Source organism: Vulpes vulpes, chromosome 3 (assembly GCF_048418805.1).
Source record: "Vulpes vulpes isolate BD-2025 chromosome 3, VulVul3, whole genome shotgun sequence".
NCBI lineage: Eukaryota > Metazoa > Chordata > Mammalia > Carnivora > Canidae > Vulpes > Vulpes vulpes.
This window is the reverse complement of record NC_132782.1, coordinates 97,511,083-97,528,424: the sequence shown is the minus strand read 5'-3', so window position 1 is coordinate 97,528,424 and position 17,342 is coordinate 97,511,083. Positions and strand designations below refer to the sequence as shown.

Sequence of the window (17,342 nt, the reverse complement as noted above, 5' to 3'; positions counted from 1 at the left end):
GGCTTCAGGTCCACATGTCATCTCTTCAGGATGGGGACATATTCAGTTAAAGGTGCCCATGAGGCATGTCTGGTGAGAGATTTAAATCTCCTCTGGAGTTTAGAAGAGGTATCAGATCTGGGACGATGAACATGATGAAGTAAGGAAACCATGGTATGGATGACAATCAATGCCCACTGAGATGGAACAGACAGAAGTCAAGAACAGAATCTTGAGGAATGCCTCTTTCTAAAAGAAATACTAAAGCTGAGAAACCACCAGAGTCTAAGGATGCATAGTCAGAAAAACAGGCAAACCAGAAGCATTCCCTTTTTTTTTTTTTTTAATTTTTATTCATTCACGATAGTCAGAGAGAGAGAGAGAGAGGCAGAGACACAGGCGGAGGGAGAAGCAGGCTCCATGCACCGGGAGCCCGACGTGGGACTCGATCCCGGGTCTCCAGGATCGCGCCCTGAGCCAAAGGCAGGCGCCAAACCACTGCGCCACCCAGGGATCCCGGAAGCATTCCCTTTTATGCACACCAAGGAGAGACAATGGCAAGATCCTAGAGAGGTCAAATGGAGACGGAGCAAAGGCCACAGAAGCGAGCAAACCAGGGGCCACCGAGAATTTCAGAGTAGTGTCAGAAGTGCAAGTGAGATGGTGGGAAGGAAGGAGCTGAAACCCCTAAAGGGAAATGAGGCAGAAAGGAGGAGGAGAAAGGCAGGCATGGCTCACTGGAAAGGGAAGCAGAACTGAGGGGATTTTTTTTCATACAGGGAGATCCAATCATGTTTTAAGAAATATGGGGAGAAAAACAAGTTTGGGTGGGTGGAAATGACTCAGACACTTAGACTGGCAGGGACCTACACTGTTACCTACACTGTTACGCTGCACCTCTGGGTGACATATTTATAGTCTCCATATGTGGCCATGCAGCCCAGGGCTTGTGGTAAAGGGCCAGGTTGTTATTTGTTTTAATTTCCCATACAGATACTTTTATAAGATACAATGAGAATGTCCTGACAATGTCTAACAGCTACAGCAGTTTTTAAAACATCTCTCATTTCTGTATTATCACACTGTAAGGTGCTACAAAGAGCTCCTAGACCTGCAGACCATACTCGGAGCATCACTGGTCCAGCTAACTGCCTAGCAAACGAAAGGCGGCTGTCTCAGTAGACAGCTATTTCGTTTTCAGAAGGTTTGTCAGAGTTCTTCCTCATATTAAGACAAATTCATTCTCCCTGTAATTTTCAATCCTTAAGTTCTGCTTTTTAGATAGAATTAAGTCCAATCCCTCATCCACAGACAGTCCTTAAAGTGACTAAAAATAACTGTCAGATCTCCACTTAAGGCCTCCTCTGTCAATTCAGCATGTTATGGTTTCCAGATGCACCATCCCCTAGCCACTGTCTCATGCCCCAGTTTGTCAGTCTCTTAACCATGAACACTTAGGTAATGAAAAGAGCAGTGCTATCACCATCTGAATTCTGGACCTGTTTTAAAGCATCCTTAAGACAGCAGCTGATAGTGGCTGACACATGACACTGCAGATCAATACTGAGCTTGCAGATAACTAAACTCAAAGTTAACCATCTTATGGTCTGCGGCTAAATCCCTAACTCTCTAAATCCCTCCTCCATACCTCTACTACCCAAGTAATACTCATTAATTCATTCATTCTAATATGTACTTACTGAATGCTTTCTCTGTGCCAGGCACTGCTTATAGATGCTAGGGTTATTTTATGACCAGGACAGACTGTCACAACTCTCTCCCTTATCCCTGTGTTCCAGCCACATTGGCCTCACTCCTGTTTCTCAACCACAGTAGGTTCCTTCCTTGATTTACTTATTTATCCCCACTAGACTATAATCAGCCCAAAGGCAGAAACACTACCTGGCTTGGTCCCTGTTATATCTGCAGTACCATGGGTAGCACCTAGCGCATAGTATATACTCAATGAACATTTACTGAATGAATGAATCCCTACTAAAATATATCTTGCCAGCTTGAACTCATCCTTCTAAATCAGTGAGATGTTTTGTGGAATACAAATATTGTCATCTAGTAGATCTGCTCAGTTTTAAGCTTTGTAACATTCTCAAACATCCCCTCCTCAACCCCCCCCCCCAAAAAAAAAAGCCCCAAATAGGACAAGGTACCACACAGAGTCTGCCATCAACCTGTTTTAAAGTCAACTAACTATTTTATAATTAGGCCCCAAACTGGGGAAAAAAAAAAAAAGATATTATGAAAAACTATTATTAAAGGAACTAGCTATGAACAGCTTGGGGGAAAAGGACTCTATTAAAATATTAAAAGTATTTTCAAATATTTAAAGGGTAGACAAGTGGAAGACAATTAAAATTTTTGTCCTCAAAAAAAAAAAAAAAAAAAAAAAAAAAAAGACTAGTCCTCAAGAATCCTTAACGAACTCAGGAGAGAACACCTGTTGGTTGTACTAGCCTCGGGCATATTTCACGAAGGGCAGCTTCAGTGACCATTAGAGATATCCAGAGATGAAATGGTGTGTCTCGAATAGAGACTAATGCCTCATAACTAAGGTATTCAAACAGTGGCTGGACAATCACCTATTTGGAATCTGACAGAAGAACTCAACCATTAGAAAAAAGGAGTTTTAAAGTCCCCTCCAACCCTGAAATTGCAGGGTTCACTACATACAAGTGTGCACAGTAACAATTAGTGGTCAAAATTATGATCCTAAACATCAACTCAAGATTAGCTGAACACCTAAGTGCTCTAGTCAAGGCTGCTCAAGGTGTATAAACTTGGAAAGTTTTAAAAACTACACAGGCCTTGATCCCATCCACAAAGACTTATTCATCCGTGTATCTGTCCATTCTTCCATTCAAATACTTACGGAGTCCCTACTATCTGCAAAGCACTGTGCTAAGTGGTCCAAACCATGCTGTCTGATAGAATTTTCTATGTATACCTGCACTGAGTACTCCAAATGTGACTAAAGCAGCTAAGGAACTGAACTTTTAATTTTAATTAATTTAATTAATTTAAGTTTAAATTTAAATAGGTCCTGGTACTTATGTTCTTAGTACCAAAAAATTAAGAATCACTACTCTGGTTACTAAGGCAAATGATTTCAAATCTCCAAATCGAAACAACAACAAAAAAAGCGTTGTTAAAAAGAAAAGAAAAAATTAACTACAAAGGTTCACTTCTAGAGCATTTCAATCAAGGTTTTCTAATAATCTAAATGACTTTATGTTAAAGTCCTAAAAGGGACAGCACTTAGATGCCCATTATGTGTGCAGAACTTACAGGAGTGTAGTACGTCTGGGGACTTTTCTGGGGCATAATTTGCTTCTCTGGTATCATCCTACCACAGCTCCCTCCCTGCTACCCTCACCACCCAAAAAGTGCTGCCGGGCTCTTACCCGCTCCTCTTTGGTGTAGAGCTGGAAACACTGGGATAAAGTGCAAGTCTGAGGCTGATGATGACGCTCCCTCTGCAGACGGACACTTTCTGCATCAGGAATATACTCATCTTCAGTATTTACAAATAAGCTGCAATGGGGGGAAGGCAGGTATTCATCAGAGAATGTCTTGCAAAACTGACCCAAAAACTGCAGCTTTACAATGTGACTATAAATTTATAAACCAAAAAAAACCAATGTGTAATGACACCAACAGGTTATTCAGCTGGTCATGCAACTATTCTGTGTTCCAAAATATGCTTGAAAAGTTCTGTATCTGTAAAGTTATTTTCAAGAAATAACTTTATTATTTCTTTCATGGGCTTGGCCATGAACTGTTAATTCATAGATCCTTGTCCTTTGTATATAAGGGTATATGCATTTGGTGTAATTTACTAGAGTTAATAGGCCTACAATAAAAATCAAAGGGGTGCCTGGGTGGCTCAGTTGGTTAAGCATCCAACTCTTGATTTCAGTTTAGGTCATGATCTTGAGTCATGAGATCAAGCCCTCCACCCAGTGTGGAGCCTGCTTAAGATTCTCTCTCTCTCCCTCTCTCCCAGTTCCCTCTCTGAAAAAAAGGTAATTGGCCCTGTACAGGGATAAATAAATAGCTCTGTCTGATAGCAGCAAACAAATGTTTTGAGGCTTTGAGATCCGGACAACAGAATGTATAGGAAAGAAATACCAGTTAAATAAAAGATTAGCAACTCATTTGGATACTTAAAGAGAGATTTGTTTCAGCTAATCTGAAAGATCAAAGGGATACTATTAAAATGATAATTAAAACAATGATTCTATAAGCACTAAATAAATACTCACAAGTCTTTTGTTTCCTTGTCCCATTCTACCACTAACTTCACATGTGCAGTGCCACCTGGTCCACAAGATTTTAATGCCCTAGAGGATGGAGAGGGAAGTGACATATTATGTTCTAAATAAATTTTACTTATGTGATTACCTGCAATTTGATATCATAACGGGATTACTGAAAATCTTCATCATCGTTCCTCATCAGGAAAGGTTTCTGGAGAGACCATAATGATCTCAAATTTAGAATAAATAGGTTACAATTGGACAAAAAAATCCTTAAATTAAAATGTCCGGTATAGAAATAAATAGATTAGAAGAAATCAGCCACATGTTATAAGGCTGTGCACAATCACTTTTAGATGTTCTTTATGACCTTTCCAACTTTTTGTCTCATTTCTCACCAACCCAAATAGAAACCGGATGATAGTTCCTCTGGGAACAAAGTCTGCTCCTGCATTTCTCCTCTCCTGTAAACCATGCCTGGCCCTTGGACTGTGCCCACGCCAATCTAAACTGACCTTCCTGTAAGGTACCTCTTAAGTTCCATCTCTGTCCTTTATAAAGCTCTCCCCCTAAGCTCCCTGTCTTATTGCCATCTTCTGAGAAACTCTTCAGCATTACTAGTCAATATTAATTACCCATCTAGGATTTGTTATGCTTTGCAGTATTCTGGATAACCTAATCTCTTAACTCTTGTGTCGGGTAGCCCTGGCAGCTCAGTGGTTTAGTGCCTTCTTCAGCCCAGGGCCTGATCCTGGAGACCCAGGATCGAGTCCCACATCAGGCTCCCTGCATGGAGCCTGCTTCTCCCTCTGCCTGTGTCTCTGCCTCTCTCTCTGTGTGTGTCTCTCATGAATAAATAAATAAAATCTTAAAACAAAAAACTCGTCTCTGAAACCAAACATAAACTGCTTTCAAACAGAACCAGGTTATATGTGTATGTACATATATATATATATATATATATATGAATCCTAAAATGAAGAAACTATAATATTTGTTACAAATTATAATAAAAACAATGTGAGCTTTTGTATTTATGTATCCATATGCGTATTGTGTATATATACACACACATTTGTATTGTTTTATTAATACAGTAGGGTGTCAGAAGCATGTAGAAAGCACAGAGGTAGCAGAGTGAAGTGACTATCTACTGAGGGACAGGAGGGACAGAATGATCAACAAATGACACCACATGTGCAAAGGCACACACAAAGCTGTGCCACACATTCCAACAATCCTCATGCTCTGATGCTGCTGAAGGTTTAGAGAAGAAGAGCGGGACCTGACAAATGGGAAGCAAGCAGGGTTCAAACCGTGTAGAGCTTCATAGACCGTGAAGTCTGGGTTTTATCTTTTAGGCCACAGGTTACCATTTAAGATTTCCAGGAGGAAAGTTGCATGATGAGAACTCTACTTTGGAAAACTTCCATCTTGATTAAATATGGAAGTGTAATTTATCTGTAGTCCTGGGACATGCATTAATTTGCTTTCCTGACAGGAGTACTCCAGGCTTTTCTGATTTTAAAAAAAGATCGTACATAGCATATTCAAATATGAATGAAAAGTAAAATAAGTACATCTAAACAAGCCTAAGGAGCCTACCACACTTAGGTGAAAATTATACATCACTAGAAAATACACAGGAGCATAAATAAAATTCTGGAAGGTGAGTTACTGATTTTTACCTTTCTACTGTTGGGTGGCACAGCGGCTGCTCCTCCTGGGGCAGCAAGTATGTTATCCCCACAACACTGACAACACGCAAACTGAATGGACACACCTGCAATCAAACAATAAAGGAAAATGTGGCTGAGTTTCTCTTCAAGGCCATGTGCGTCACAGTGGCTTTTCCAAAACAGATTAGAAGGACAGCAAATGGTTTTGCAAAACTTCTGATGTTCTGTTACATTGCTGAGCCACTATTATACACTTTAAAGATGATTTACCTAAGTGCAACTCACATATCAAATATGTTATGCAGGACAAGTAATACGCTGCTTTAGGCTGAACATTAACTTAATATAAGTCTTCACGGATACCTTAATATAGTAATCCTAATTTTGAAAATACACAGCTAATCATGTACTAATCTTTAACAATAAATATGTATTATAAAGAAATACCTAGCAGTTCAAGGAAATTCTTGCAATGGCCAGAAAATGAGGAATTAAGTCCTTAGTCTTGAAAATCTGAACACAGCTGATTTTATCAAACAGCTTTCCACCAGGGCTCCTCAACATCCCAAATCTGTGCCTAGTCTTCCCTAAGCACAGGGGTCCAAAATTCAAATTTCATCACAGTGACTGTTCCTTCACTGGGTATGCACCCATGCTATGCTAGAGTGTCAAAACGCTTACCCACCTGAATGCAAACTGTGGGCCTCAAGAAATACTTCATCTTCTCCAAGATTTCCTTCTGCAGAAGGTCCCATGCTATTGTCTTCTCTAAGTGCAGAACAAAAGGCAGTCCAAACCTAACACAGATAAATATTGCAATCACCTTAAAAGTACGGCCATCCCTTTAATGCTGTAATTTTTTATTTATGATTTCTTAAAATGGAACAACTACATTATTGGGTTTAGGATGGTTCTCAAAATAGGAAATTTAATAGTTATTTTCATAAGTGGATGAAAAAGTCAGAAGAGAAGCTTAGATTGCCAAATGAAATTTAATAGTTCATGTGCTAAAATGGCGACTAGGGGATACTACATAGCAAGAGGACAGGATCAATGAATACAGTGAGGAAAGAAGACGGAAGTGGACATAGTTTAGCAAACAGCATGGGTCTACAAAGAACGGGTTGGGTGCTAGAGGAATAGACAGGGCTGGAAGGTCTGACATGCAAGACAGCATTACCCTGGTAGTCTTGACAAGGAAGGCACTGGCAAGCAAGTCACAGTAAAAGTCAGCTGCCAGCCTAGGGTAGAAGCCATGAGGCTCCTGCCCATGCTGGGCCCCCAGGAGTTAGAGAATCAGAGGCAGGGCCACAGTTCTCTGCTCTGGCTGTACACTAAGATCACCAAGGCATCTTTAAAACACCAAGATGTCCAAGGGCACCTGGGTGGCTCAGTGGTTGAGTGCCTGCCTTTGGTTCAGGGCATGATCCCGGGGGCCCAGAATTGAGTCCCGCATTGGGTTCCCCACAGGAAGCCTGCTTCTCGCCTCTGCTTATGTCTCTGCCTCTCTCTCTGTGTGTCTCTCATGAATAAATAAATACAATCTTAAAACAACAACAAAAACCATGACGCCCAAGTGCAGCCCTCCAAGATTCTGTTGTAATCACAGTGGTATGTGGCGGGAGCACTGAGATTTGCTGAGGAACCCCACCATCAGAAGTGGTTGTGATATGCAGCCAGACTGTTCAGACCTACTCTTTGTGCCTTACACGTGTCCTACCCACTCTCCGTGCAGCCAACTCCCTCGGCTTTAGGACACCCCTCCCGCCCTGCCTCTAGGCTATCTCCCCTTCACCACATCAAGACCCTGCGGAGGGATTCTTCTCCAGGAAGCACCCTATTGACTTGTTCCCTGGGCTATCTGGGCCATGGTGCTACAAGTACCCTCTATCTTCCTGCCTCCACCAGTAAACAGAGTTATCTGATAACAGGAACTGTGATTTATTTATCACAGTAACCCAAAGAGCCAATGCCTAGAAATCAATAAATGCTTAATGAATGAATGAATGAACAAGCCGAGTTTAAAACCCTGACTCAGGCTGAAACAGAGGCTCTCAGACCAGGAGAGCTGTTTCTAACAGCCTCCGTACACACAACAGTCCTCCATACACGGCAGGTCTTCCACACATAGCAATCCTCCACACATGGCAGGCCCTCCACATACAGTACTGTGATGTAAAAGAAATTACAAGTGTGTATAAATCAGCCACTCCTGTTTTTCACACGGTCATGTCTTCACTTGTAAGAGAAGGGCATCACAAAAGGGACTCCACAAATTCTTTAGTTTGTTTTTTTTGTTTTTTGTTTTTTTAAAGATTTTATTTATTTATTCATAGAGACAGAGAGAGAGGGAGGCAGAGACACAGGCAGAGAAAGAAGCAGGCTTCATACAGAGAGCCCGACATGGGACTTGATCCAGGGTCTCCAGGATCACGCCCTGGGCTGCAGGCGGCGCTAAACCACTGCGCCACCGGGGCTGCCCAGTTCTTTAGTTTTTATCAATGTGCTGAGCTGCCTTTCTTTCTGCCCCTTTTAAACATGCCAAGCTCCTCTTAGTCTTAGGGTCTTTGTACTCATGTTGTCTCAGTACAGATCCTTTTCCCCAGAGGTTCCCATCACTCACACTGTCTCCTCAGCAGTATGCTATTTCCTCAGGTGGATTTCCCCATCCCCCTCTTTGGTGCAGCCTGGCTACACCTCTGACCAGCACACTCTATCACACCAGCCTAGTAAAGACACTTGTATACGGCCAGTCTGTCTAAGCTCCACAAGAACACGGCCTGTCTCCTTCACAGCTCTATCCCCAGTGTTGGAATAGTGCCTGACGCTATAAACACCTAAGTATTGGTTAACAAATATCATAAATATACAAATCAACACATTTTGCACTTATGTTATTTAACCATTATTAAATGAGGAAGTTATCTCAAATCAACATTTGAAAAGGATAATAAAATGTTACCCTGACAAACAGGAGAAACAGAGTCCTTTGTCCCTGAAACATACCCATATCTCGTGATTACTCAGGTTACATTACTATTGTGATAGGGCTGCTTTAAAACACAGTCTAAAAGTCCCAACAATTCTTAGCAGGAAACAGACTTGAGAGAGATATGCGACTCCCGAATTTCTGACTTAAGCAGCTGAATGAATAGTGGTGCCATTTGCTGAGAGAGGAAATACTGGAAGACCAGATTTATAGGGAATGAGAGTCTGTTCAGTTTGGAACATAAGACTGAGGTGCATGTACCATCCAACAAGATATGTTAAGAATTAAAAAAAAAAAAAAAAAAGCTGTTAAGAAAGTAGCTGGATATAGGCCTGAAGGCCCCACGAGGAACCTGAACTAAAAAACTAAAAATAAATACATCCATCGAGCCTTTAACAACTAGATGAGCTTGAAAAGCCTTTCTAATTCAGATTCTATCATTCTAATTTTATATTCTCCCCTTCTCAACTCCTCAAATCAGGTCAACTTATACGTATATTTTTTCTAAATATCAGAATCAAAAATTAATAAAAGTAAGGAGTTTTCATGCCCACATTTTTAAATGTTTGAAAATATTAGACTTTTACAGTTTCAGCACTTATTGGTAATCTGGTTTTTACCTCTTCCCTTGCTGCCCAGTGCAGGCTCGGTTACACACTAATAGAACAATCTTGTCGCCTCCTGCTCTTGTTGGGGGCAAGTCTGTTTTCCCTTGCTTTGCTGATGCTTGTGTAGAAGACAGTCGATGATGATCCAATCCAAATTTCAAGTGGTTTAGATTGTTGTTTAAGTGGATTCCTGGAAAAATAAAAAAATAAAAAACAATTTATTCAAGAGTTCAAAATTCTTTTTTTCATTCATTAAAAAGAAATTTACCCAAAAGAGAAATTAAGAAGTTGCATCATGTAATTTAAACTATAATCAAAAAAAGAAATCAAATGATCTACTTTGAGATAATGCATCTAGCCATTAAAACAACTTTTTTTAAATTTCATTTTCAAGTAGACTCCACATCCAGCGTGGAGCCCAAGTGGGGCCTAAACTCACAACCCTGAGATCAAGACCTAAGCTGAGATCAAGAGTCAGAGGCTTAACCAACTGAGCCACCCAGGCACCCACCATTAAAATAATTTAAGCATCATCATTTCCTTTAAATTAGCTTTAGGTCTTGAAAACTGAAATTTAAAACCGTTCACTTGAGGGCACTGAGGTGGCTCAATTGAGCATATGACTCTTGATTCCAGTTTAGGTCATAATCTCGGGGTCCTGGGATCCACACTTGGTGGGGAGTCTGCTTGAGGATTCTCGGTCTGTCTCCCTCTGCCTCTTTCCCATACTCACACACTCTCTCTCTCTCAAATAAATAAATCTTAAAAAAAAAAAAAAAAAAAACTCTTCACTTGAGTGAATATTGGATATAGTTTTAGAAGAGCAAGTTTGCAGAGATGATTCACCAAGACAAATTTAGGGTGAGACCATACAACCAGCAACTGAATAAATTAAAAAAAAAATAAGACTAGTAAATGTGGAATGATCTTCAATATTCTAACTGTAGTTTTTTCTCCCTAAAGAGCCATACTTATTAGAAACAAAAGATAGGGATCCCTGGGTGGCGCAGCGGTTTGGCGCCTGCCTTTGGCCCAGGGCGCGATCCTGGACGACCCGGGATCGAATCCCACGTCAGGCTCCCGGTGCATGGAGCCTGCTTCTCCCTCTGCCTGTGTCTCTGCCTCTCTCTCTCTCTGACTATCATGAATAAATAAATAAAATCTTTAAAAAAAAAAAAAAAAAAAAGAAACAAAAGATAAACCACACTTACTAGATTCATAGTCATTATAGGGCATGTCACCCTTAATAAAATCAACCACACTGGATGGACCTACATTTAAGTGAACAAAAATATATGATTGGTGGGCATGAAACAGGTTGTTGAAAATCAGGTCTTCAGAAATGCCTGAAAGCAGTGCTGTCAATCAGAGCTACTCAGCAATTCAGCACCTAGTACAATGACCTGTACTTAGTAGAAACTCAGTGTTTTATTAAACAATTGTTCATTTCGATAGAATACTATTCAGCCATAAAAAAAAGAATGAAATCTTGCCATTTGCAACAACATGGATGGACCCTGAGGGCCTTATGCTAAGTGAAAGAATTCAGACAGAGAAAGACAAATACTGTCTCACTTATATGTGAAATTTAAGAACAAAACCAAGCTCACAGAAAACAGATTAGTGGTTGCAGGAAGGTAGAGTGTCAGCAAAATCAATGAAAGGGGATCAAAAAGTTTGAACTTTCAGCTATAAAATAAGTAATGAGATGTAATGCACAACATAGTGACTATAGTTATTAATAATACTGTATTGTATATTTGAATGTTGCTAAGAAAGCAGATCTTAAAGTCCTTATAATAAAAAAATGTTTGTAACTATACGGAGATAGATGTTAACTAGACTTCCCATGATGATCATTTTGCAGCATATATAAAAACTGAATCATTATGTGGTATCCCTGAAACTAACATGTTATATGTCAATTACATTTCAATAAAAAATAATAAAATTAAATCAAAATACTTGTTCACTTCTTTAATCCTCTGCAAGTACAGCCTAAGGAAATCATACCCCAACTTATAAATAGAAGACAGCCCTCCAGAAATATCAGGGAGGGAGACAGAACATGAGAGACTCCTAACTCTGGGAAACAAACTAGGGGTGGTGGAAGGGGAGGTGGGTGGGGGGTGAGGGTGACTGGGTGACAGGCACTGAGGGGGGCACTTGATGGGATGAGCACTGGGTATTATTCTATATGTTGGCAAATTGAACACCAATAAAAAATAAATTTATATAAAAAAAAAAAAAGAAGATAGCCCTCCAGTACACCTAGGTGGCTCAGTCAGTTAAGCATCCAGCTTAATATAACTTAATATAACTTGCAGCTATATTGTCTTGGGGTCCATGATCTTGGGGTCCTGGGATGGAACCCCACATCAGGCTCCCTGCTTAGCAGGGAAGAAGAAGAAGAAGAAAAAGCCCTCCACTGCCACCATCACCACACACACACAAAAAATAAGCACAACACACAAATAAGAACAACAATAAGAAAAGAAGAATAAAATAAAAAGTGGCTTGTACAAAAACAAAAGTATTCATAGCAGTATTTGGCAATAAACTAAAAATCCATCAATATGAGATTTGCCAAACCTATTAAGGACATCAGCATTACAGCAATTTAAAATGACCAGTATGTGATTAATATAAAAATAAATTTCAGAAGAATTCGAGTTTAAAAAAAAAAAGTAGGGATCCCTGGGTGGCACAGCGGTTCGGCGCCTGCCTTTGGCCCAGGGCGCGATCCTGGAGACCCGGGATCGAATCCCACATCGGGCTCCCGGTGCATGGAGCCTGCTTCTGCCTCTGCCTGTGTCTCTGCCTCTTTCTCTCTCTGTGACTATCATAAATAAATAATAATAAAAAAAATTTTTAAAAAAATTAAAAAAATTAAAAAAAAAGTATATAGAAACTAGAAAAAAGAAAAAATGGAATCTTCATCAGGCTATTAGAGAGAAGAAAAAATTTTAAACTAAAACACCAAAAACAAATTACAAAAGGAAGAACAGATTTTACTTCACAGTCACTTTAAACTTTGGAATGAGAAAATAAAAATAAGAGGATTTTGAATTTGAGACAATGAACGACCTGACTTCATTTCCTAGCTCGTGATGAGGGTCCCTAATGAGAAGAGGGGGTACCACTCAACTGCACAGAAACCAAGCTCTGTGTTCAAAAAGCACACCCACTTACTACCAGCTGCATGACTGGGATGGTTACTCAACTTCCCCAAGTCTTAGCTCCCTCATGTGTAAAGTGGGGAAGGCAGCAGCATCATAAATTTCAAGTGGGGAAGGCAGCAGCATCATAAATCTCAAGTAATTCATTTACAAGGCTTAGAACAGAGGCTAATACTTAGTAAGTGGTATGGTCAGTATTCTGACAGGGGCATTCTCTGGTTGGTAGATGACAACCTTGGACATCACCAAATTCATTTAAAAACAGAAACTTAAAAAAAAAAAAAAAAAAACCAGAAACTTAGGGCAACCCAGGTGGTTCAGCAGTTTAGCACCGCCTTTAGCCCAGGGCATGACCCTGGAGGAGACCCAGGATCAAGTCCGACATCGGGCTCCCTGAATGGAGCTTGCTTCTCCCTCTGCCTTTGTCTCTGCCTTTCTCATGAATAAATAAAATCTTAAAAAAAAAAAAAAAAAAAAAAAAAAAAGAGCTCAAATTCTTAAAAAAAAAAAACAAAAACAGAAAGTGTTAACTCTTCACACTAACAGGGGTGCACAAAGGGATTTGGGCAAATTTTCAGTTGAATGGACATTAATTGGGCTCTTATTGTGCATTAGGAACTATACTGAACTGCTGGGGTATAAAAGATAAAACAAAACATAGCCCCAACCGCAAAGAATTTCACAGTGTAGGGATCCCTGGGTGGCGCAGCGGTTTAGCGCCTGCCTTTGGCCCAGGGCGCGATCCTGGAGACCCGGGATCGAATCCCACATCGGGCTCCCGGTGCATGGAGCCTGCTTCTCCCTCTGCCTGTGTCTCTGCCTCTCTCTCTCTCTCTGTGACTATCATAAATAAATAAATAAAGATTAAAAAAAGAAAAAGAAAAGATATGTACTCCAATTTAAAAAAAAAAAAAAAAAGAATTTCACAGTGTAGTGGAAGGACAAGAGAAGTACACACAATGTGCTGCTGTCAGAGATTAGCAGAAGACATGACTGGAACAAGAGGAAGGCAGCCAGCCTGACATGGGGGAAGTGAGGAAGAGCTTGCTGGAGAAGGTGATAATGGAGTTTTTTACTGTAATGTAATTAAAAGTAGAAAACAATTTCAGCAAACAAAGCACGCACATGAAAACGCAACTGGAAAAAAAAAAGAGCTGCTAGGTCAAAAAAAATTAAAGCTGAAATAACAAACTACCTAGAAAATAGTAATGTAAATGTGGATATACCAGAGATAACTGAATCTTAGTCTGGCAGTGGAGAAAGCTGACCAACCCAACATAAAGAATTACCCGGGCGGCTCAGCGGTTTAGCGTCGCCCTCAGCCCAGGGCCTGATCCTGGAGATCTGGGATCGAGTCGCACGTCAGGCTCCCTGCATGGAGCCTGCTTCTCCCTCTGCCTGTGTCTCTGCCTCTCTCTCTCTCTCTCTCTCTCTCTCTCTCTCTCTGTCTCTCATGAATAAATAAATAAAATATTTAAAAAAGAAAAAAAGAATTACCAAAAAGTTCAGAAACTGGGGCATCTCCGGAAGTAGGTGGTGGAGGAAAGGAGGAACTAAATTAAGGACTTACAAAATAAGGGCACCAAGATCATTCAAAGCAGAAAGAATGGTCTCTCCAGCAAAAGGTGCTAGGAGTACTATTTACATACAACAAAAAAATGCAGGTAGACCACCACCTCAAACCATATACAAAAATTAACTCAAAATGGTGCAAAGATCTAAATGTAAGAGCTAAAGCTTCAAAACTCTTAGAAGTAAACACAGGGGTAAGCTTTATGGTCCTGGATTAAAGGATGAAATCTCAGATATGACACCAAAAGCATAAGCAACAAAAAATCAGACTTCAAAACTAAGAACTTTAAAAAAATAATAATAAATAAAAAAATAAGAACTTTTGTGCATCAGAAGTCACTATCAAGAAAGTGAAAAGGCAATCTACAGAATAGGAGAAAAATATTTGCAAGTCAGATATCTGATAAGGGTCTAGAATCAGTCTATCATATATAAAGAGTTCTTACAACTCAATAACAAGAAAAATTTTTAATTTAAAAATGGGGAAAAAATTTGAATAGATATTTCTCCATAGAGGATAAACAAATTTCCAACAAGCACATGAAAAGATGATCCAACATCATTTATCATCCAAACACAATGCATGAATAAATGCAAATACAAGAACAATAACACATCACTTCACACCCACTAGGATGGCTATAATCAAAAAGATGGAAAATAATAAACGTTAGCAAGAATGTGGAAAAATTATAATCCACATATATTGGCGGGATAAAAAATTATTCACCTGTTGTAGAAAACAGTTTAACAATTCCTCAAAAGATTAAACACAGAATTACCATGACCTAGTGTTTCCACTCATAGATGTGTGTGTATCCCAAAAGAACTGAAAACAGGTATTCAAACAAACACAAATAGTCATAACAGCACTATTCCATAATGGGGAAATAACCCAAATGTCCATCAACAGATAAATTGATAAACCAAACATGGTGTATAGATACAATGAAATACTATTCAGCCATAAAAAGGACTGCAGGACTAATACACACTACAACAGGGATGAACCCTGAAACATTATGCTAAGTGAAAGAAGCAAGTCACAAGAGGCCATATATTATACAATTCTGTTCACATGAAAGTCTAGACTAGTCTACAGAGATGGAGAGAAGAAGAGTGGTTGTTTAGAACTGGGTGGGATGGGGAGACTACAGGAAGGTGTGTGTAGAGGAGACAAAGTAGGAGCTGAGAAAGGAACTGGAGAAATGAATTCTCAACAGAGCAAACCAAACGTATAAAAGTACATGGCATTCGAGACATACAGAGTAACCGAGATGGGATATTGGAGAAGGAGACAGAATATAGTAAAGAGACTAGAAAGAAAGGTAAAGACCAACCATGGCAGAACATACATTCTTCTAAGGTGCTGAGATATAATCTCAGACAAAGGGGGAAACACTGGCAATTCGATAAGCATGTAATACAATCAGAATATATATCCAAGTAAGTCTGGCGGCACCATTATTTCACCAAAAATAACTGAACAGAAGAAAGCTTACGGGTAAAGCTATTACTACAGAAGTTACTAGAAAAGCCCAGTTGAGGCTGGTCTGAGCTGTATCAGTGGCAAGAGGACGAGGAGGAAAACTGTATAGTGTTTAATAAGTTCTACGTGAATTTTGAGGGAGAAGTGCTTGGGTTCACCTTGGGTGAAGAGAAGGATGGTGGCATCATGATTCCAGAGAAGAAACACAGAAGGACTGGGTCTAAGAAATGCTGGGTATTAAGATATGTTAAGTATTAAGATGATGCAGGACTTGTAAGCAGATTTCAACAGACAGTTAAAAGTCAGGGAATAGAAGCATAAGAAAAGACAGAATGAGCAGGGAGGTTTCAGTTCTAAAAATCATGGCAGTAGAAAGACATTGTTGAGCCTGGGTTCTCAGTTCAGCAGTTCTTGAACTTTGGTGTGCATTAGAATCACCTGTGAAAAACAGCATGCTGGGCCCCATCCCCGAGCCACTCGTTCAGTGGGCCTGGAGTGGGGTCCAGGAATCTGCATTTCTAATCAGTTCCCAGGTGCCTCTCATGCTTTAATAACTATTGGAGTAGAGAAAAAGAACAGAGGCCCCAGAACCATGAAGAACACTAAGGCCAGGAACAAAGCTGGAGTTGCCTAGCAACTTTCAAAATCAGAAATAGCCCCCAGATCCTCCAAGCACAGTAGAGAGAGAGATAGGCTAAGTTCCAAATCACAGCCCAAACCACAGGAAAAGGAACAGAGTCCTTACTCTCTTTTGCTGCCTTGATGCAAATTCCTTAAAAGCAAGGTATCAAAAAACATTCTATAGCAAAGAGTTAGAGTTTAAAAATTAAGCATCAGAGCAGATAACAAAATGCAAAAAAGAAAAAAAAAGAAAAGAAAAAATGAAAAGAAAAAGAAAAAGAAAAAAGCCACTATGGCATCATGCATCCTCCCAAATACTGTTAAAAGATGCTTAAGAAGCCACTTAAGGGAGGATTCAATCAGGTTTGAGCCTCAGACAGGGGCTGCTCCAACTGTGGGCAGGAAAGATTAGAAACTAAGGAAATATCCTTGCCTAAAACAGTGAGAACTGCCTTCTTCCAGAGAATGTTACCATAAAATTTATGCCATCACAAAAATAAGTATTATGTGTATTTTACCATAATTTTTAAAAAACTATGCCATCATATAATAGACATCTCAAAGGGCAGACAGTTGTGAAACCTGAAAACCCTTATGGAAACAGATGCTCATTTACCTCTTTGACTGAGAATTCCTTCAGGCCTAAATATTTCTGGAGTCTCAAAGGCAAAAATGCAGTCGCTTTCATGGACTGTTTCCAGGTCGTCTGTGTCACAAAAGGAACGATGGAACCCATCATAGTACATTTCCGTTAACACAATCTAAAAATAGGAAAAATGTAAACAGTTGGATAACTGGAAAGTCAATACAAATTGATCTCCCGATTCTACCGTGAACTTCTCCAGCCCATCAAGGCTTACGGCGATGAGAGGGCTCTGAAGCACATCACAGAGACCATACTATCCACTTTCAGTAAGAGAATCTTAGAAGCAGATAACTTCTATACGTGTAT

General features: G+C 39.8%; 1 protein-coding gene across 1 annotated transcript in view; it reads right to left on the bottom strand.

Moving 5' to 3' along the window:
* Positions 1-17,342, bottom strand: part of USP31 (ubiquitin specific peptidase 31) — a 72,339-nt gene that overhangs the window by 20,526 nt on the left and 34,471 nt on the right. The window contains exons 6-11 of the mRNA XM_025983801.2: positions 17,007-17,151; positions 9,542-9,719; positions 6,618-6,729; positions 5,942-6,036; positions 4,260-4,337; positions 3,399-3,528 (exon numbers count right to left, since the gene is read on the bottom strand). Of these exons, the coding sequence (XP_025839586.2) occupies positions 3,399-3,528; positions 4,260-4,337; positions 5,942-6,036; positions 6,618-6,729; positions 9,542-9,719; positions 17,007-17,151 (738 nt within the window). The remainder of the gene's footprint in view (positions 1-3,398; positions 3,529-4,259; positions 4,338-5,941; positions 6,037-6,617; positions 6,730-9,541; positions 9,720-17,006; positions 17,152-17,342) is intronic.